The following is a 20,989-nucleotide window of genomic DNA, read 5'->3' as shown; positions in this document are numbered from 1 at the left end:
AAGGAGTTTCATCTCTGCCGTCCAGTGCAGTCTGCAGACCTAAGCCTGGACACCAGCGCTTGGCTGCAACAGGCCACAGCCGTGCTCGCGTGGGGGCACTGCACGCACCTGTAGGAGAGGCGTGTGCACGTGGGACACCACGTGGGGCAGCCGCCGCCACTCACGGATGGCCAGGCTGCTGGCCATCTCCACCAGGCGCTCGATGAAGCTGAGCTGCTGCTCCTCGGGGTGGCAGATGGCCAGGTATCCACGGTACATGTTCACCTTCCAGGCCATCTCCTTCGGACAGCTCACTTCCACCTGGCAGTGAAAGAACGTGACACAGGACGTGAGGGGCCTTCTTTCCCTCAGTGTAAAGGGTCAAACAGGAAAAATATCACTTTTTTTGGTCACTAGGTATGCAAGGCAATACACAGAAATTAGGCTATAGAAATGTATTTTCTTTAGAGAAGTCATGCGTGTACACGGTCTTTTCTGGATACTCTCCTTTTCTAAATTCCAGTGAGTGGCCGATCTCTCTAGCTATGAAAGCATACCACAGGCTTCTGGCTTTAAGGTCATCAGTTGTTCCAAAGAAAAGAAACTGATCAATTATTTCCTTCCTGTTATGACAGATCAGATGAAAAATCACACAATCTGCTACAAAGTCAGCCGGCATTATTATTATTATTATTTTTTGAGACGGAATCTTGCTCTGTTGCCCAGCCTGGAGAGCAGTGGTGCGATCTTGGCTCACTGCAACCTCTGCCTCCCAGGTTCAAGCTATTCTCCTGCCTCAGCCTCCCGAGTAGCTGGGATTACAGGCATGCACCACCACGCCCAGATAATTTTTTGTGTTTTTAGTAGAGATGGGTTTCACCATGTTGGTCAGGCTGGTCTTGAACTCCTGACCTCAGGTGATCCGCCTGCCTCAGCCTCCGAAAGTGCTGGGATTACAGGCATGAGCCACCATGCCTGGCCAATCAGCACATTTTAAGCTGTTAAATATATATTAATCTCCAGTATGATAAATATCAGTATAATTTTTTTTTTGAGACAGGGTCCCACTCTGTCATCCAAGCTAGACTGCAATGTCATGCTCATAGCACACTACAGCCCCTCCAGTGCTCAAGTGACCCTCCTGCCTCAGTCTCCCAAGCAGCTGGAACTACAGGCATGTACCCCACACCAGGCTAATTTTTGTTTATTTTTTGTAGAAACGGGGGTCTTGCTGTTACCCAGGCTGGTCTCAAACTCCTGGGCTCAAGTGATCTGCCCGCCTTGGCCTCCCAAAGTGTTGGGATCACAGGCGTGAGCCACCACGCCTGGCCACATGGGTGTAATTTTGAATTGCTTCCAATTGATATTGTTATCCTGGGAAATTAAACCGTTCAGGTGTTAATTCAGGTTTACATGAACATGAGGGAACATGTGCAAATTTTACTGTCATTTTAAAGCCACACTTTCTCGCCTACTATAAAATGTCCCCCAGATTTCCTGCACTCCAGCGTCAGTTCCATGGAGCAGTGGATGAGCCTGGGCCAACTGCTCCTCGGCCAGGTGGAGACCACGTGTTCCTTTCTGCCTGGAAAGGCCTTTTTTTTTTGCCCATTACCTTCTGAAGAAATCACTGGAACGCCTCACATTTTGTTAATCTCATTTAAAAATATTAAAAAATTTTTTTTCATGAAAGTTTTCTAACAATCTCTTTGTGATTAGAAAGACAGAAGGACATCTCTATGATGGGAAGTTTACAGGAATTGCTGTAGCAAGAACAATAAACATTCCCCTTTGGAAAGTAACAATAAAAGCGACACATGTTAGTGCCATGATGGTATCTGTCCCAAGGACTGAATGCAATAATGGTAGTAATGACACCACCCCACAATTATATGACACTGCAGCTTGTTTTTGACATCTTACTCTTCCAAAGCACATTCATGGTACCTCTTAGTTCTCAATAACCCACTGATGAAGAAATTCAGGAAGGCAAACAAGACTATAGCAGCTTCCAACATTACCCTCCACATTGGCACCAATGTCACAGGGTCTGGACTCAAACACTAGTTGAGATAGATTTTTGCCAATTACATAACAACTACCCTCAGTTACACTAAGAACAACGGCATCTCTTCTATTTTCCCCACTGAAAAAAAGCTAACCCACTTATGAAATCAAACCAAGAAACTACCCTAGGAAGCACAGAAACAGACAAAAGTAATTTGCTGAATCCTTTTCAAGACTATTTGAAATTAATTTAGTGCAGATTACCCAGGATGTTTACTCACATATTTGAGTTTTTTTCTAAGCAGTGAGTAATTTACAAGTTTTATAAAATGATCAAGAATCTATGAAAGAAGAAATGCATCTGTGAGACCTTGGGACCATGTGACACTGCATATATCCAGCTAAGGGAAACTTTGGGAAGGAGAAAGAAGGGAACATTAAGATGAGCTATAAATACTTATTCAGTTTTATGTTTTGTCAGAATAAAGAAGGAATAATCAATCGTAAATGCATTCTGACAGCAAAATATATACAACTGGTCCTCCATATGTGTGGATTCGACCAATTGTGGATAGAAAATATTCGGGGAAAAAAAAAACTGCATCTGTACTAAGCATGTACAGAGCTTTTTCTTATCATTCCCTAAAAACTATAGTGTAACAAAATAACTGCATAAGTAGCAATTACACCGTACTAGGTACCGTAAGTAACCTAGACAGGATTTAAAGAACCCAGGCAGCTATGCAGAGATTACATGAAAATACTACACCGTTTTATATCAGGGACTTGTCTGTGGATTTTGGTATCGCTGGGGGGTCCTGGATACTGAGGGAAGAATGTATTTTTACTGATATAAATGACTGGTTATTTCTCTAAGGAACACAAACTCCCTGCATCCAATGAGTCATTTCCCAGGTCCCAAACCAGAAGTCAACACCTGGCCTCGATTCCATCCTCTAGTTAATAGTTTGTGACCATTTCTAATCTTCAATTTCTCATTTTGTAAAAAAGTGTCATTACTCAAATTCAGGAAAGGTGTTAGAGACAATCAAAAGGAACCTTTCCTTCCCAAAAGCTATCTTTCCACTGCCAAAATGCTTGTTCTAAGGGAAATCGCCCAAGAGACACTTGCAGCTTCAGGAAAAGGGACCCAGGCAGCTGCAGGGGTGCCCCGGGGAGTCTCACCTGCACCAGCGCCTCCTTCATGGCAGTCCAGTTGGACACCCGCCAGGCGCACTCCAGGACGAGGTAGGGGTTGATGTGGCCTTTGGACTGGCCGTACTCCGTCAGGGCTTCCCACTGGTTCAACTCCTTGGAGCATCTACAAGACCACAGATCCGAGAGCAAAAGCTCAGTCACCAGCACACTCATGAATTCACAAAGGCAGGGACAGGGTTTTAAGGAGCAAATTTCCATTCTACAGAAGAACAACACAGCAAGAGTGGACTTCTGTGGGACAGGAGGTGTGCTCCCTTGTGGGGTGAGCCCCCTGCCCATCCTGGACACCACAAACCACCTGCTATTCAGCAGAGGGCCCAGAGCACTGGAGACAGGGGAGATGCAGGGACAGTTGACTGCTTCTCCAGTCGACTTGTTTAATTACTCAAGGCTTTAAATGCTGGTCTTGGGTTTCCATTTGTTCTTTATGTGGCCATAAAGTAGCAAAGCTCTCTTTAAAAAACACTCATTACAAGAAAAGGTCAGAGATGTTTCCCTGGTTCCCTTAACTGACCCATGCACAGGTCAGGCACTGTGTCCGGCTTACCGAATCCAGTGGTCCTCCCAGAGCTGGTATTCGGGGAAAATGGCAGGGGAGGCGTTACTCCTCTCATGTTCTTTTTTGGCTTTATCCATTGCCTTTTCATAGGATTCTTGTGCCTAAAAAAAGTTAATGCATTTAAATCACTGTTTAACTAGAAATACACCTTTTCTTTTTAAATTTAAAACTTAGAACTAAGTTTTTTGAGATGAGGTTTTGCTATGTTGCCAAAGCTGGACTCAAACTCCTAATTCCTAGGCTCAAGGGACCCTCCTGCCTCAGACTCCCTGAGTAGCTGGGCTACAGGTGCATGCCTGCACCTGGCTAAGAAACACAACCTTTTCACTGCCATGGCCCAGTTGTCTAGAGCAGGCTGAATCACAGACCTGGGAGCATGTGGAGCTCTTCTCCAGGAGCACTAAACGCCTGCAGCTCTCTGTTCAGAGACAAAAGAGGGTGGGATTCCCTGAACAGAATGGAAGGAGGGGAGGCTGTCCAGACGTGGGATTAATTTCTCCATCTTTTAGTGACTGGAGCAGGAGCCGCAAGGCCACATCTGCTTCTGGAGCTTCTGTGGCACGGCACCCTACACAGTGCTAGGAACTGAACCCTGAAATGGTGGCCTGCGCCACACTGAAGGGCAGACATGGGGAGTAAAACGCAAGCAAAAACAAAACCTATTGCTTCCAACAGGACCAACAACGGGAGGGAAAAAGCATCCATGTGGGCATCTAATGCAAAGGACTTATTAGGACTGTGCTTTAGCTCATGTCATATATGTAGGCGTCTCTGAAATGCAAACTTCAGTCATAGGGCCTTTACGTGCGGCACTGAAATGCTTTAAAATGTATTTAGATGTGAACTCTGGGCCAGGCACGGTGGCTCATACCTGTAATCCTAGCACTTTGGGAGGCCGAGATGGGCGGATCTTAGGTCAGGAGTTCGAGACCAGCACGGCCAACATGGCGAAACCCCGTCTCTACTAAAAATACAAAAATTAGCCGGGCATGGTGGTGGGTGCCTGTAATCCCAGCTACTTGGGAGGCTGAGGCAGGAGAATCGCTTGAACCTGGGAGGTGAAGGTTGCAGTGAACCAAGATTGTGCCACTGCACTCCAGCCTGGGCGACAGAGCAAGACTCCATCTCAAAAAAACAGAACGTGAACTCCAACTTGAGGACATTAAAGAACCATTATAAATGACCTCTCATTACGCACCCAAGCCCGTCAGTGGTCTGAGGTTTACCTGCTCAAAGAACCCGTGCTGCTCGTAAGCAATTGCGGTCGCCGTCTCCGAGTACTTGCACCGTTTCTGCCACAGACCAGCCCACATATCTTCCTCTTGTAACAGGGAGTAAAGCTCCGCAAGAGAATCCAGTATCTCCTGAAAACACAAAGTAAGGTTCCTGAGTGCTAGGGACAGAGACCTTTTTTTTTCCCCTAAAAATACAGTTTCACTGTGCTGTCATTTGAAATCATTTGGGAGCAGTATTTATTTAAAGTATGAAGTCACTGGCAGGGAAGAGGTAATTAACAAACTGAGGCGCACCCTCACCTGCTGTGGCGGGGTGATGCTTTCCTGCTCATAAAACTCGGTTGTTTGCTTCGGCTTAATCTGAAGACTCAGACCCTTTTCAAAAGCCTGGTGCTCCAGCATCAGTGTGGACCGGAACCAGAGGTTGTGTGTTTTCCCAAGGTACTTCAGGACGCAGGGTCGGATGGGGATCGGCGGCACGCACTGGGACATGGCTTCCACAAAGCAGTTCAGCGCACTGGGCTGGCAGTCCCGCTGCACCTGGTGACTGCCGCTGCACAGGAACGGACTTATCTCGCCCGCGAGTGCCTGAAACCAAAGCGCATGTCATTTAGGCCTTCACTGAAAAATCGGCAAGTCTTGCTGTCTCTCTCCATGCTAAGAATACCTTTCCTAATTCGCTCTTGAGTGACAGCCAGTGGTTCCCTCATTCTCTGAAACTTGTTCAAAACTGTGTTCTTCTATGAATACTTACCAAAAGCTAAAACTACAATTTTCCAAAACAGGATTTTAAAGATACACTCACATGCTGCTGTCTGTCAGAGAGGATCTTCCACAATCTGGGGAAAAGCTGGACCCATGTCTTCTCTGCCAGCGTCGTGGAAATGTGGCACAGCTGAACGAAAGCGCTGAGCAGCGCTCCAGTCTATGAACAGAAAGACAACAGGCTGAGATGGCCACGGGCTGGGGGTGCCTCGCACACCCACGCTCAGAAGACACCCATCATCTGTCTCATACATTATTGATGCTCCTCCACTTTCAAAATTTCAAAGATCTGAGAAAATGCCATGTTGGAGTAAAAGCCCACGGATCCTGAGTGGTGGGAAGCCATGGTGCACTTAGCAGCCAAGCCCAGGCATCCCGAGGGGCTCAGCAATGGCGCCTGCATTTGTCCTTAGTTTTTAAGGGGTTTCCTAACACTACCGATCCCATCATATCCAAGAAGGACAAAAACACTGACAAGACTGAAAGAGTAACTTAGAGGGACACAGATGTCACCGAGGCCCAGGCCACTGAAAACAGGAAAGTGAAAACACACGTATATGACATAAACTATTTGCCAACAGGTATTATTCTGAAGAATAAATCAAGAACTGAAAGTTCAGTCTCTGCAATCTGCAGTGGACAAGAGGCAGGAGAAAATGACCGAGACAGACCGAAACAGAACAGAAGAGAACGGAATGGACTGGAACAGAACACCTGGACGACTAGAGCCCAAAGTCGAAACTGAGGGCCTGGAGGGCACAGCAAATCCACAGTTGTGTTTATCTCGTCCCAGGCCTCTTGTTTTTGAAGATCTGATCTGAATTAGCTGCCAATATTCCTTATTAACAGCCAGGTTTCTAGTCTGCCTGAGGCTGCTCTAGCCCACAGGAGACACCCTACATGGCATCAGGCAGTGGTGCAAGGGGGCTGGGGCACATGCTGACAGGCACACTGTCCCTGCTGCCCTGGCGCGGTGGCAGAGTGCCAGGGACATGATTATGCTTTCATCTCTCCTGCAGCAAACCCAAGAGGGGAAACTACGGGCACATTCACGTTTCTACTAAAAACAGACACCAAGGATACAAATCTTTGAAGGAAAATGGGTGAAAACATTTAGGTAAAGAACACTTCTAAGCATCTGTCATCAGGCTGCCCTGTGAGGAGGACTGTGATGAAGTAAGCATAGTTCCCCTCATATGGCCACACACTTCACCCTGACCAGCCCATCAGGGGCTCTCAGCTCCACGTCAATTTAGCGGAGGCCAAGAGCTGGGGAGAATCGAAGAGCCCAGCGAGGTCACTGACCTGCTGATAAAGCTGCTGAACTCCAATCATGGGGGTTTGGATCAGAATCCCAAAAGACACAATCCTATACGCCCTAATCCCGAGTGTTGAAATCCTCAAAGATCAAAATCCCTAAAAATCATCATCACAGCACAGCTGCATCAGGTTAGAAACTATTACCTGTTACTGTCTGCATGGTTTAAGGAGATGCCTATGGGTGCCATGTTTACAGCATCAACTTGACTGGACTAAGGAATACCTGGAAACCTACCAAGTGAAGTATTATTTGGGGTGTGTCTGTGTATGTTTTAAAGAATTTTTAAATTGTTTTTTGCAGCATTATATTTTCGGGATTTGAGAGGTTAGAAATTTTGATCTTTAGGGATTTCAACTTCTGGGATTACGATGTTCAGGGTTTTGTGTCTTAGGATTACGGTCTGCTCCTGCTCCCAAGTCCATGGCTTGTTTTGATGTACACACTGTCCCAAAGAGGTGCAGGGGTGAGGGCCCTGTGGTGGCCCCACAGCGTCAAAAGAGCCCAGCAAGGGGTTGCTGCCTCCACAGACTTCGCACAGGGAACAATGGCCAGACCCAGGAAATGAGGTGAAGGAGAAAGAGCCTGTGTGCCTGGGGTGAGGACCGCCCTCTCTGGATTTAGAATCCAAGAGTCTGAGAAGAGCTGGTGGCACCTGACCACTTCACAGGGTAGAGGAGCTCCAGGAAGGAAAACGTCAGGGTGGAAACAACAAACACAATGATTTGTAACCCCATCTTGCTCCATGAAAAATCTCAACTCCCATAAATACACAGAAGATGAAATAACACGACACCACCCTCTCCAACCCCACCAGCCCTGGCTGCTTTACCCCGGCACCCATCTCGCCTCCTGAGGGATTAGCACTTCTTTCTGTTCATTATTTCCCCTCACTAGAACGTACACCCTGCTGAAGACCAGCTACCACTGTGTTTCCAGTGTCCAGAACATCACCTGACACAGAGCAGGCTCTCAGTAAAAAGATGCTGAAATGACTAAATGAGATCAAATGTAAAAGGTGAACAAGGAAAATGGGACACAAAAGAACCCAAGGAGAGGAGAAGAATTAAGTCACACCCAAGTACCCTGAGAACCACACCCTGCTAAGAGGCGGGCACAGGTCTGCCAGAGCAGCCCAAGGACATGCAGCAAGTGGGCGGCACACCAGGCTCAGGGGCGATGGTGTGCCCACCTGTGCTGGGCACAGAGTTCGAGTGTCTCCTCTGTGACACACACCTGGGAACAGTATGGCTGATGACGTCTGCAGCTCCGGTCTGAGCAATCCTCTTATATAAAGGGTGACACAGATGGGCCCTGAGACTCAGGCTATGAAGCCTCAGATCAAGAGAAGACCATGGGGACATCCATGGGCAAGATTCTCTGTGAGATTTGCCGAGATTTTCAGCCATGTCTGGTCTAACCCAGCCGCCATCCAGAGAGCAGCCCCGGCCCCACAGAGGACGTGGAGGTGTACAGCTGTGACCGATTCAGCCAAGACAAAAATCTTAATGAGTAAAACCAAATATCCTGACCCCTCGCACAACATACTGCTAGAACTTCCTCTCCTGATGGCACTCCCACCAGGAGCTGAGGATAAAACCGAGGCGCAGGCACCTGATGATGTGGTGATGTGTCATGGTGACCATGAGCCAAAGAAGGCCTTTGGGCTTCGGGACATGTACTTACAGACCTTTTTTCTGGTGGTGGCGGCAGTAGGGACAGGGGTCTATTAAGATGTCTGTAATCCCAGCACTTTGGGAGGCCGAGGCAGGCAGATCAACTGAGGTCAGGAGTTCAAGATCAGCCTGGCCAACATGGCGAAACCCTGTTTCCACTAAAAATACAAAAATTGGCCAGGTGTGGTGGTGTGTGCCTGTAATCCCAGCTACTCAGGAGGCTGAAGCAGGAGAATCGCTAGAACCTGGGAGATGGAGGTTGCTGTGAGCCAAGATCGCGCCACTATACTCCAGCCTGAGCAACAGAGTGAGACCCTGTCTCAAACAAACAAACAAAAGAAGTGCCTGGCCCATGACATGAGAGCTATCACTCACATGTATCAGGCTGCCCTGCTTCCCGCTCCATCCCACAGAAAAGCATTTTATCCTTATCCAAGATGACAATGGTGTCACTTGGGTACAAGTTCAAAGACTGATCCAGTGCACAAGTTCAACATAGGTCACCAAAAGATTTTAATGTAAAAATCACTTGTGAGAAGTAGTTCATGCTTTTTTCCCACCTAGCTCCTGATATGAACAGAATAATCAGAATCATCACCCAGCTCCTGAAAGAACAGAAAAATACCTCCCTGGTACTTGGAGCTTCAACCAGTCTTTCAAGGTCATGACATAAAAACAATCAGACCTATAACTTACCTGAGAGTTTGCAGAAGCCAGAGAGTTTCTACCTGGCTAAATTTCAAACACAAATGCACCTGGAGGCCCCCAGCTCCACAAAGTGGGCTTGATTTAGCAAATTAACTCATTTCTCATTTTCTCCTCTTTTAGTGCACTTCAAAAATAATCCAACATTATTATGTCTCCTCACACATTTTTGTACACAGTTTTACCGTTTCTTTCAAGAGACAGTGGTGAAGAAATTAACTTTTTTCCTATTTTCTCCTATAAGACACTGTGACACTCCCAAATCTCTGCTTCACGCCTGTAATCCCAGCACTGTGGGAGGCCAAGGTGGGTGGATCACTTGAGTCCAGGAATCCAAGACCAGTCTGAGCAACATATCAAGACCCTGTATCTACTAAAAAATTAACAAATTAGCTGGGCGTGGCAGCTCATGTCTGTGGTCCCAGCTACCTGGGAGGCTGAGGTGGGAGGATTGCTTGGCCCAGGAGACTGAGGCCGCAGTGGTGCGACTGCGCTGGGTGACAAAGCAACATTCCATCTCAAAAAGAAAAAGGAAAGAAACAGAAAAAGTTACACTGCTGCGGAATGATCCTGATTTAGGCTTTGAACTGTCCATGGGAGGAAAGCAACAAATCCTTTCCAAGCTGCATACAGACCTTCACCTCTCGAAGGGTGTCCAGAAACTTGTCGTGCCTGTTGGTTAGCATGTGCAGCTGGTTTCCAATGTCCTTTTCTGAAAGTTCTTTGGTTTTGGGCGTGCTGGTCTGATCCCCAGGAGCTAGTTCGATGTCTATCTCTACATCCTAAGAAACAAAGCAGCAAGCAAAACCAAAACGTCAAAGGCTTCAAGAAAACCCAACAAACACACCTCCTGTAGACTTCTTGTTACAATTTTGGCAAAATTCGTGTTCGTTTCCTGGAAGTGTGTAAGTATTTAAATAATCTTCAATCCTAAAATAAACAAAACCCGGATTAACAAGACCAGATCTCTTTTTAAAAATGACTATAAAGAAGCCACCACTGTGCTTTCACATTTGGGTTTTTTGTGAAAAGCACAATTTAAAAGAATAAACTTTAAACAGTAAAAATAATAAAGATTAATGGAATCATGGTCTATCATTTCTCAAAATGCAATACAGTTGCCCAGCTGCCTGGCTTGCTCCGACTGAGAATCCCCTCAGGGCCACAGCGGAGCATGTTGCTGGTGCAATGTTTTATATGACCATTCCCAAAGAGGAATACACCTTACTTCTGTCTGAAGGTTTGGAGAAGTCAGTCAACAATCAAACTACTCCTTGAAGTCAGGTATCAACAATTTGGTGTGTGCCCTTGAAAATGAAGAACTTCAGACTTGGCAATTTATTTCACACAGGAAGATTACAGAAAGAAAAAACCAAATGACCAGATAATCTAGTGTTTTAGCAACAGTAAAAAAAAAAGAAAAAAATTTTAATTCGAAATTGTTAATGAGTAGACATCCTGCACATGGAAGAGGGGACACACCACCCCTTTTAGAACAAAGAAGGTGCCATGCCCGCCTGCAGCACAGGGTGACTGTCTCCTAAGACGCAACACTCCACACAGGCTGAGCCTCCAAAAACCAACGACCTTAAGGAGACACAGCCTACAAAAATCCCTGCCAGGAACAGCGGCAGCCACTTCTTCATGGAGGACAGAAAGCCACCAAGACTAAGGCATCAGCCTTGGCACAGGTTCTTGGAGGAGCAAAGGCTCCCTGCTGCCCGTCCTGGGACTAGGCAGAGACATGGGTTCTGAGCAGGCTGCTGGAAGAACCAACTAGAGCCCCAGCCCCTGTGTGGCAGGCAGCACTCCCCCAGGCAGCGCTTTCTGTAATGAACACGGGCTTCTCTCACCAGGAGAGAAAAATCACGGCACAGGGAAATGTTCTGTTCTCAGCAGTACTAGCTTATGGTAACATGATCCATCTCAAAACCGAATGGCAGTGCAAGATGCTTCTCAATTCTAACTAAAAAAAAAAAAAAATCTAGCTGAACTTAGGTACCACATTCAGAGCTTTCAGGTACACAGGTTTTTATACCTTGTTCATGCCCGAAACAAATCTAAAGCTGATACAAAAACTTCCGCAGGACCGAGGATTCTGCCCGTGGGACACGGGGCCTCACCTCCACTCCTCTGGGATTGGGATTCTGCCTCCTCTCTGGGATTCTGCCCGTGGGGTGCGGGGCTTCACCTCCTCTCTGGGATTCTGCCCATGGGGCGCGGGGCCTCACCTCCTCTCTGGGATTCTGCCCGTGGGGTGCGGGGCCTCACCTCCTCTCTGGGATTCTGCCCGTGGGGCGCGGGGCCTCACCTCCTCTCTGGGATTCTGCCCGTGGGGCGCGGGGCCTCACCTCCTCTCTGGAATTCTGCTTCCTCTCTGGGATTCTGCCCGTGGGGCGCGGGGCCTCACCTCCTCTCTGGGATTCTGCTCGTGGGGTGCAGGGCCTCACCTCCTCTTTGGACTCGCTGTTCTCACGCTCCCGGGGCTCCTGCTTGACGTGCGTGACCATGGCGAAGGCGGCACGGTCGTGGCTATCGGCCAGGTTGATGACGTTGGTGATGGACGGGAGCATGGCTCCTTGGCAGCTGGTGCCAATGGGGGTGCTCTTCTCACACACGGCCAGGAGCAGCTGCAAGGGGTGCGGAAAGGAGACAGACCCAAGGCATGCGTGTGGCATTCAGGGCGTCTGGACTTCTCTCCCAGAAGCCCCTCACTCAGGCACCTCTGACTCCCCAGGTCCAAGTATGAGCTCAGCAGCTTTTCCCACCTCTCCCCGACCAGATGGGCTTCCTCTCCTCCATCCCCTCCAAGGCATCATCCACACATAGAAGACCTCTGCTTCACTCATAGCACACACCAGGCCCTGCCACTCTTAACTCCTGAACACCTAGGCAGTGCCCGCCCCCACCTGGGTGGAACCTTCCACCTCACCCCCGGACTCGTCCTCCTGAACCCATCTCTTTCCACACAGTGGCCCTTTACCCTGGCTCACCCACCCAAGGCTTCCCGCAGCCTCAGGCAACAGTGTAGGCTTCACCACGTGAGTCGCGAGCCCCTCCGTGATGTACTGAAGCCCTTGCCTGCCTCTGCAGTCGGGCCACTCCCCACCCCACTGTGCTTCCCCACGGGCTGTGCGCACGCTGCCTGGCCACACCACTCTTGCCGTCTTGGGTGAATATTCCCTGAGCACCCACTAGGTGCTGTGGAGGCCCTGCAGACTCATCTGTCGACTGAACAGAGATGGTATCCCCTGCCTCAAGGAGCTGAAGTGTCAGAGGGAAGGACACAGCCAGGCACGTGCTCACTGTGGTAACGTGGCCAGAAACAGGGTGCACTGACAGAATTAAAGGGAGCTGCACATTAGCCTGAGTGGCAAGAGTGAGGAAAGTTCAAGAATACGGAAGGCCAGCACACTGGAGACTGATGCTGGAGGGAGAGAGGGACAAGATGGGGATGCAGAGAGAGGCGGGAGCCAGTCACTTGGGGACCACAGCCTGGAGGCTGGATTTTATGCCACGCACAATGGAAAGAGTATTGTTATCTGCTTTATTAAGAATAATTTTGTAACGACAGAGAAAACTTATCAGTAGGAGGGGAGGTGGTTGAACACTAAGGAAACGGTTCCCATCGCCCTAATGAGAGATGGCGGTGGCCAGTGGGCCCTGAACTGTCACCGCAGTGAGGGAGCGGATACTCAGGGGCAAAGGAAGGAGGGAGTCGAGGACTCCTGGCTTGTGCCCTTCCCCTGACCGATTCACATGGACCTGCCACAGCCAATATCTAGTCTGTCTTTGTATTTTTAGCACGTGACCCACTGCCTGGCAACTAACCAGCAGTCGGAAGGTCTCCTGAACGAGTGATGGAAGAGCAGGGAACTCTGCCCAGGTGTGGCCATAGGCAAAATTCCAAACGCACGCTGCACACGCGCCAAGAGAACGCCCATCCGGCACGAACGGGAAACATGCTAGCAGGCTCTCCTGAGACCCAGCACCACAACTCACTCTCTTCTTCTCATCAAAGAGAACTCATCCACCTTCTATCCCAGCTGTCTTAGGAGACATAGTACGTGGTGACCTGGTTTCATTCACTCTAGGTAAATGGACAAGAACTACCTGCACAGCACTGGTAACCTGCCACAGCAAACCCAAGCTGATGAGTGAGCCACAGGCCGAAACTCTAGCAAACTAGAGGCTTACCACAATCCTGCTGGAAACTCAAAAGAACATCTGACTTGCCTTCCATGAAACGTCAATCCTACTCTAGGTCTGGACCTCGCTGTCATGATATAACACTGAGCATGTTAAACACGCCAGTGTTGCCAGCACCCGACTCCTCACGCTAAGGAACCAAAACCGACAGCGTGGTCAGGCCCTGGCCCAGCTGCTCCATCTTCCTGCTTAAGGAATGATGGGGGCCAGGCATGGTGCCTCATGCCTGTAATCACAGCATTTTGGGAGGCCGAGGCAGTCAGATCACTTGAGCTTGGGAGTCTGTGACCAGCCTGGGCAATATGGTGAAACCCCATCTCTACTAAAAATACAAAAATCAGCTGGATGTGGTTACATGGGCCTGTAATCCCAGCTACTGGGGAGGCTGGGGCAGAAGAACTGCTTAAACCCGGAAGGCGGAGGTTGCAGTGAGCTGAGATCACACCACTTCACTCCAGCCTGGGCAACACAGCAAGACTCTTGTCTCAAAAAAAAAAAAAAAAAAAAAGAACAATGGGAGTTGACAAGTCCACAGTTTTATTTTCTAGGGCAGGTAGACAGAATTTAAACTTTTTTATATTTGAAGAAAAAAATGAATCTTCACCTACAAAAATATACTATTCAACTTTCTGACACAGGATTTTAAATCAGCCCAAAAACGCTTTAGATGAACGCTTGCCCTGATGTCTTTATTTTCTTCCTGGAGATCAGAAGCAGCTTTGTGCTGGAGATTGCCAATTCATCTCAGTGTGTGTGAACACCTCCTGCTTTGGAGCCCCCACTCAGAAAACCCACAGCTGCCCCCGGCCACAGATGTGAGCCGAGTCTTCCTACCTCAATGCACTGCTTGATCCAGAAGTGGTTCCCCATGGCTTCCCAGTTCTGTGAACAGGTCACATATAGCAGGCGCTCATAGACACGACGTTTCATGGAGTTGTCAAAAACCTCGAAAAACTTTGCCCTGATGAGTGGCTGGGCACAGCGCAGCCCAGAGAGAAAGGCAGGCTCAAGTTTCGCCGTCAGCTCGCTGCCAGAGAGGGTCTCATCCCTGTAACACCAAGTGAGACAGGCAAGACGATGGACTCCCCAAACCATATGCAAACAAGCAGAAACAGGTGGACATGGAAGGGAACTTGCTGAAATGCCACTATGAAAACCAAGAGTATGTTATAAATCGTGGCAGGCTCATGCAGCATTACACACAAGGTCCTTTAATGACACCAAAGTAGGTCACACAATTTAGCATTTAAATGAATATTTTAAACTTCGGTATGAGTAAAAGATTAAAGTCATGGCTGCATGGCTGGCTGGCCGGGGAGCACATTAAGGACCAATATATGTAATACTTGATTAATTGCTGTAATTACCTGTAGACATAGTTAACAAGATCTAAAAACTGGGCATTTAATTCAAGGTCTTCCGGAAAGCGTTTTTCTATGTAGGTCATCATCTTCACAAGCAAAATGGACTTCTCCCGGAGGGTAGGTGTCTGTATGAAATTTGAGAAAAGACGCAGTTAAAAGTATTTCAACCATCTGCTCTAGTATTTTTTAAGCTCCTACAATTTTATCAAGCACAATAAGACAAGGTCATTCCTAAACAGTAAGGCAAAGATGGCTTTATCTTTGGATGCTTAAAATCAAGACATGCCAATATAATTTTCGTAGGGGCTACAACTCATTTTAGAGAGAAAGCAACTGTAAATTATAAAACAAATCAGAAGTTTACAAGCATCTCACTAAGTGAAATGATAGTCTCTGTTATTTTTACTTTTAGTATTATTTGTCTTGTCTTTATCACCATAAAAAGGTTAACAAGGTTCATTTAACAACTTTTTTTTTTTCTAAGACAGTCTCTCGCCATGATGCCCAGGCTGGAGTACAGTGGTGTGATCTTGGCTCACTGCAACCTCTGCCTCCTGGATTCAAGCGATTCTCCTGCCTCAGCCTCCTGAGCAGCTGGGATTACAGGCATGCGCCACCACACCTGGCAAATTTTTGTATTTTTAGCAGAGGCGTGGTTTCACCATGTTGGCCAGGCTGGTCTCAAACTCCTGACCTCAAGTAATCCGCCTGCCTCGGCCTCCCAAAGTGCTGGGATGACAGGAGTGAGCTTTCATTTAACATTTTAAGAGGAGCAAAGCCACATTAAGATGAGTAACTCAGTTTCTATTTAACATCTATTAAGTGCACTGAAAAAAATCCATCTTTTTTTTTTTTTTTTTCCAAGACGGAGTCTTGCTCTGTCGCCCAGGCTGGAGTGCAATGGCGTGATCTCAGCACACTGCAAGCTCCACCTCCTGGGTTCACGCCATTCTCCTGCCTCAGCCTCCCGAGTAGCTGGGACTGCAGGCGCCCGCCACCATGCCTGGCTAATTTTTTGTATTTTTAGTAGAGACAGGGTTTCACCGTGTTAGCCAGGATGGTCTCAATCTCCTGACCTCGTGATCCATCCGCCTCAGCCTCCCAAAGTGCTGGGATTACAGGCAAAAATCCATCTTAATTAAGAAAAGATGCTGTGAGTGCAATTACAGCAGAAAAAAAATGTTTTGCTTCAAGTTTCAGAAAGACCAAGATGTTGAGGCTTGAATTTTCTTTTATTGAAAGGGAGATCACATGGCACACTGTCCCAGCTCACCTGATTGGCTGCCATCGGAGAGTTATTCTTGACCCATTCTTCCACGATTTTGACCACAGCCCGGAGGATTTTGGCATCTGGTGATTTTTCAATGAGGGATGTCAGGATGGCCTGGATGAAGTTCTTCCGCATCTCCATGCTCATCACTGCCAGGCGTGTCTTCACCAGCTCCAGACTCAGCATCACCAGCTCACTTGTACCTGCTCGCCCCAAGAAAGAACAAACCCATGGGTCTTTACATGCTGATTTAAACAGGCAGCCACTCGGCCTTGCCTGGCATGCTGGGTTCTGCCCATTTTCCCCCTTCATGTTTTTTCCTGCAACTAGAGCTCTGGGATTTGAAGCACTCATATGTTCTTACGTGCATCTTGGAAGTGTAGCCCTCTCCACAGCGAGAGGAATGAGGGAGCTGACGGACCCGTGCAGGCAGCTCCGGCCTCTCCACACCCAGCTCTGAAGTCCTAATCATGGCCCCTGTACTCTGAGGTGCACCCAAAAGCCGTGCCCACCACAGCCCCTGCCAGGCAGCCCCACACCCCCACATAGCATCCAGATTCCAGGAGCCCACTGCTCGGCTCTGGAGCCTGTGACTTAACTCTTCAGAAATAGCAACTCTGATTAAGCAGTCTCTGTTTCACAGCAAGCACTGGTAACTCTCAGTGGTGAATGCAGCATCTACAAGTCCAACTATTTTTTCTGCATTCTTACACTCACAGACTTTAAAAGCAGGTGTGTGTGTGTGTGCACGCACACGTGAGAGAGAGAGAGAGTCTCAATCTGTTGCAGACTGAGTGCAGTGACTATTCACAGGCATGATCACAGCTCACAGCAGCCTCCAACTCTAGGCCTCAACCAATCCTCTTGCCTCAGCTCGCTGAGGAGCTGGGACCACAGGCGTGCCACCGTACCCAGCTTAGTAACAGTCAATTTTTAACAATGAGTTGTTTTTTAAACCTCTACATTGCAGAGCAAATGGTAACGAATTATGACCAAACAACGGGACTTGGTGAACGCACATTCCCTTTAGAGTTCAGCCCCAGCCTGCACAACAGAGTCTGTTCTCTATTCAACAGAGTCTGAGGAAAGGCCCCCAGTGGCCAGCACATCACCTGAGGTGGCTTCGGTGCTTCCTGACGCTGCCTGAGGGTTTAAATGCTCCCGGACCATCTTCTGCAGGGAGCGCATAAAGACGGAGATCAGTCGGTCTATGTAGCTGGGGTTGTTGCTGCAGGCAGACTTGAGGATCATAAGGGTCCCTAAAATGTAGAAATTGCCAAGTGTTTTACAGAAAAGTAACAACCACGAAAAATGGAGTGAAAGCAACACATTATTTAAAACAACATATTCTGACAAAAGCATAGTTAATCCCAGCGTCAACACTGTGAGTTTTTACACGGCTCATGCTACATTCTGAATGAAACACTGTATTTTCACTCCTAATTCTCAACTAGATCAAATCATCATGAATGAGAACTGATTTTTGTGCTTCAGAAGAAACAACATTCTTACCTTCAGTTCTGGATTTTATTTTTGGGTGATGGCAAATTACCCTAAGTTTTTAGTCCTATAATAGGTTTGGGAAAAATAAGAAAAAGAGGAAGAAAAATCTAACCTATCTAAAGGACATGCCAAATATCTTCGAATTCAACTTGCACTTCATTCTGAAAAACGGCCTAAGACCAATAAAAATCAGCAAAGCCAATACTAGAACAGAAACACTGAGTGTAAGGAAGAATTATCTTTCATAATTGGCATTGTGACAATCACCTTGATCTCAACCTACACATTAAATTTTTTTTTTTTTTTTTTTATGTCAAGTCTTGCTCTGTCGCCCAGGCTGGAGTGCAGTGGCATAATCTCGGCTCACTGCAACCTCTGCCTCCAGGATTCAAGCAATTCTCCTGCCTCAGCCTCCCGAGTAGGTGGGATTACAGGCACCCACCACCACGCCCGGCTAATTTTTGTATTTTTAGTAGAGACGGGGTTTCACCATGTTGGCCAGGCTGGTCTCAAACTCCTGACCTCAAGTAATCTGCCTGCCTCAGCCTCCCAAAGTGCTGGGATTATAGGCGTGAGCTACTGCACCAGGCCCTACTCATTAAATTTTAAATCTGTATTCACGGATCAACCAAAGAGTATTTGCCAGTTACGAGGTGATTTCAGGCTAGCTTTGTTAAGAGACCAATTCTTAACAGAGCAGTCAACATAAGACCAGTCTGGTTGTAACCCAGGCAACCCATGACACTTGATGACAGAGATGGAAACGGGGTGTGCTCTGTGGTTCCCGAGTGCTGTGCTCTCCTCTATGGAGCAGACGGCTGAGACTACTCCCCAGATCTGGCATGGGCACGACCGTGTGGCCAACTCCCTAGGCCCACCTCACCCCGAGGCTGCCCCTGGCCTTTGACACCCCACAGAGGAGGGAGGCAGGGCCCATGAGGTCAGCCCTTCTCAACAAGAGTCCTCCAGAGAAGGAGGAGATATTTGTGCTGCCCTGTGATGAAAGCTGGGATCTTCTGCAGGGTGACCCCACTTAAAAAAAAGACCTGGAAGCACTCCTAACTCTCCACACCTGGCCTGAACAGAGACAGCAAGCTAAGAGAGCAAGGGACACCATTTTCACCAGATTCTCCTAGCTCCTGGCAAGTTTGGAGAGCAAGGAATTCATCCAAATCTATTCAGCTGGCAAATTCAGACAAGCGTTTGCCTGACAAGGGCTATCTATATAGGTATTTGCATACGTGTGTATAGAATATGATAATCACTCTAAAACACTGGGACTGATTGCTATTGGGAAGACACCCGGAGAGGTGACTTCTACTTAGCATTCCTTCATTTGTATTTTCAAAGTTTCACCCAATGAATATGTAATAAAGGAGAAAATAAATTTTGAGGCACTAACCCAAAGTCTAGGATCAAAGACATTTGTCTGCCACAAAGCTGAGGGCACATCTATGAATCTGACTCCTGCGTACCTGGGGCCAGAGTGACCCAGCTGCCCTGATCACCTAAGGAGGGAGGCAGTTTCCGTCTCACCTGGGCCAGCCAGAGCCTCAGCAATGAGATGGGACAAGTTCTCATCTTGTGAGTGGCTGACTCACAGGTGGGCTGGTGGTGAAAGGCAGAGTCCACACATTGTCATGTAGCTCTTGCGGTGCCTGTTTAGTGTGACACTGGGGTGGGGTGGCAGGACACATGCACCCTGGCAACATCCCTCACACCAAAACCTGTGCTGGAAGCTGTGGAGGGAGCACAGAGCAAGCATCGGCGAAGGGGGCTGCAGTCTAAAGGAGACGGCGGCCTTGAGGGCCCCAGGCAACAGACACCTGAACAACGCAGCAGCTCAAAGCTCTGCCCAACAACCGGAGCCCTTTCCCAAACAGAAGCACGTCCAGTGTGCAGGGACAGAGGCCAAACTGAGCCACCACGAACACCAAGACAGACGCACACTCACCGAAGAGCTGGGAGGGATTGGCGTTGGTGGCCTTCTCGTAGTTGGTGAGCCCTTCATAGATGACCTTTCCGACGGCTGCGTAGAGGCACTCCAGCTCTTCATACTTGGAGGCCACACTGGAAGTACCTACAACAGGGCGGGGACCCAGGCACTGTGGTTAGGGCTCTTGGGCCCACCAGTGCTGATGCCAGTGCTGGCTGCTTGGTATCAGGAGGGATTGGCACGGGCACTTCTCTCCCTGCAGGACAGTGTGGGCCTCACCTCTGGGCTGGTTCCCGTTCTACACAGCTATGTGCAGAATACTCAAAAAACCTAACAGAACCTCCTTGAAATATACTTATTCATAACATGCTAAAATTTGATCCTGCCAAATGTTCAACATTTGAATACTTTTAATACTTCTCTTTAGTAGCTTAAAAAAATAATATTCAACTGATGAAGAACTGAATTTCCAAAGCAGACAACATTCAGTGAGAGCTGCCATTTTATGCTTTTTTTGAGATGGAGTTTTGCTGTTGTTGCCCAGGCTGGATTACAATGGCGCAATCTCGGCTCACCGCAACCTCTGGCCTCCTGGGTTCAAGCGATTCTCCTGCCTCAAACCTCCCGAGTAGCTGGGATTACAGGTATGCCCCACCACACCCGGCTAAATTTGTATTTTTAGCAGAGATGGGGTTTCTCCACGTTAGTCAGGCTGGTCTTGAACTCCCGACCTCAGGTGATCCGCCCGCCTCGGCCTCCCAAAGTGCTGGGATTACAGGCGTGAGCCACCACACCCGGCCCTTTCTATGTTTCCATGTTGGTTTTTAAAAGTAAGTTTGTGAGTAGAAAGGAAAGCGATAACAAAGCACTCGACACAGTAACTGCAGGACGAGCGCTCTCACAGCAAGCTCCGCGCCCACTGTCCACTCTGAAAGAAAAGCACCGCTGGGAAAGGTCACATACTCGGCTCCGTTGGGAAAATGCTCATCAGGCGCGAGAGAAGGCTGTGGACAGCTCGCAACACCTTGGTGTTTCCACATGTCATGCAGGCGGCAATTCCACGCTGCAGAGGTTTGAAGCTACTGAGGATGGCTGGGGACTGGAGGACAGTTAGCAGGAAGCTCAGCACTTCTAGGCCCGTGCAGATATTCCCATAGTTCACTTGGTTTGGCTGCTCCTGGAATGGAGAACACAGGCCACTCACAGAGGAAACAAACACTCAATGACATGAAATTCTAGAAACAA

At 48.2% G+C, this 20,989-nt stretch overlaps 1 protein-coding gene across 12 annotated transcripts in view; it reads right to left on the bottom strand.

Moving 5' to 3' along the window:
- TRRAP (transformation/transcription domain associated protein) overlaps positions 1 to 20,989 on the bottom strand; it is a 142,929-nt gene that overhangs the window by 31,003 nt on the left and 90,937 nt on the right. For all 12 annotated transcript variants that reach the window (XM_030797394.1, XM_030797395.1, XM_030797402.1 and 9 more), the window contains 14 exons: positions 20,708 to 20,921; positions 19,763 to 19,888; positions 17,418 to 17,564; positions 16,309 to 16,508; positions 15,039 to 15,160; positions 14,506 to 14,719; positions 11,913 to 12,092; positions 10,098 to 10,244; positions 5,804 to 5,923; positions 5,299 to 5,586; positions 4,990 to 5,127; positions 3,752 to 3,864; positions 3,172 to 3,307; positions 109 to 300 (listed from right to left, as the gene is read on the bottom strand). In XM_030797394.1, coding sequence (XP_030653254.1) covers positions 109 to 300; positions 3,172 to 3,307; positions 3,752 to 3,864; positions 4,990 to 5,127; positions 5,299 to 5,586; positions 5,804 to 5,923; positions 10,098 to 10,244; positions 11,913 to 12,092; positions 14,506 to 14,719; positions 15,039 to 15,160; positions 16,309 to 16,508; positions 17,418 to 17,564; positions 19,763 to 19,888; positions 20,708 to 20,921 — 2,337 coding nt within the window. The remainder of the gene's footprint in view (positions 1 to 108; positions 301 to 3,171; positions 3,308 to 3,751; positions 3,865 to 4,989; positions 5,128 to 5,298; positions 5,587 to 5,803; positions 5,924 to 10,097; positions 10,245 to 11,912; positions 12,093 to 14,505; positions 14,720 to 15,038; positions 15,161 to 16,308; positions 16,509 to 17,417; positions 17,565 to 19,762; positions 19,889 to 20,707; positions 20,922 to 20,989) is intronic.

Source organism: Nomascus leucogenys, chromosome 17, assembly GCF_006542625.1.
Source record: "Nomascus leucogenys isolate Asia chromosome 17, Asia_NLE_v1, whole genome shotgun sequence".
Lineage (NCBI taxonomy): Eukaryota > Metazoa > Chordata > Mammalia > Primates > Hylobatidae > Nomascus > Nomascus leucogenys.
This window is presented reverse-complemented; position numbering and strand designations above follow the sequence as displayed.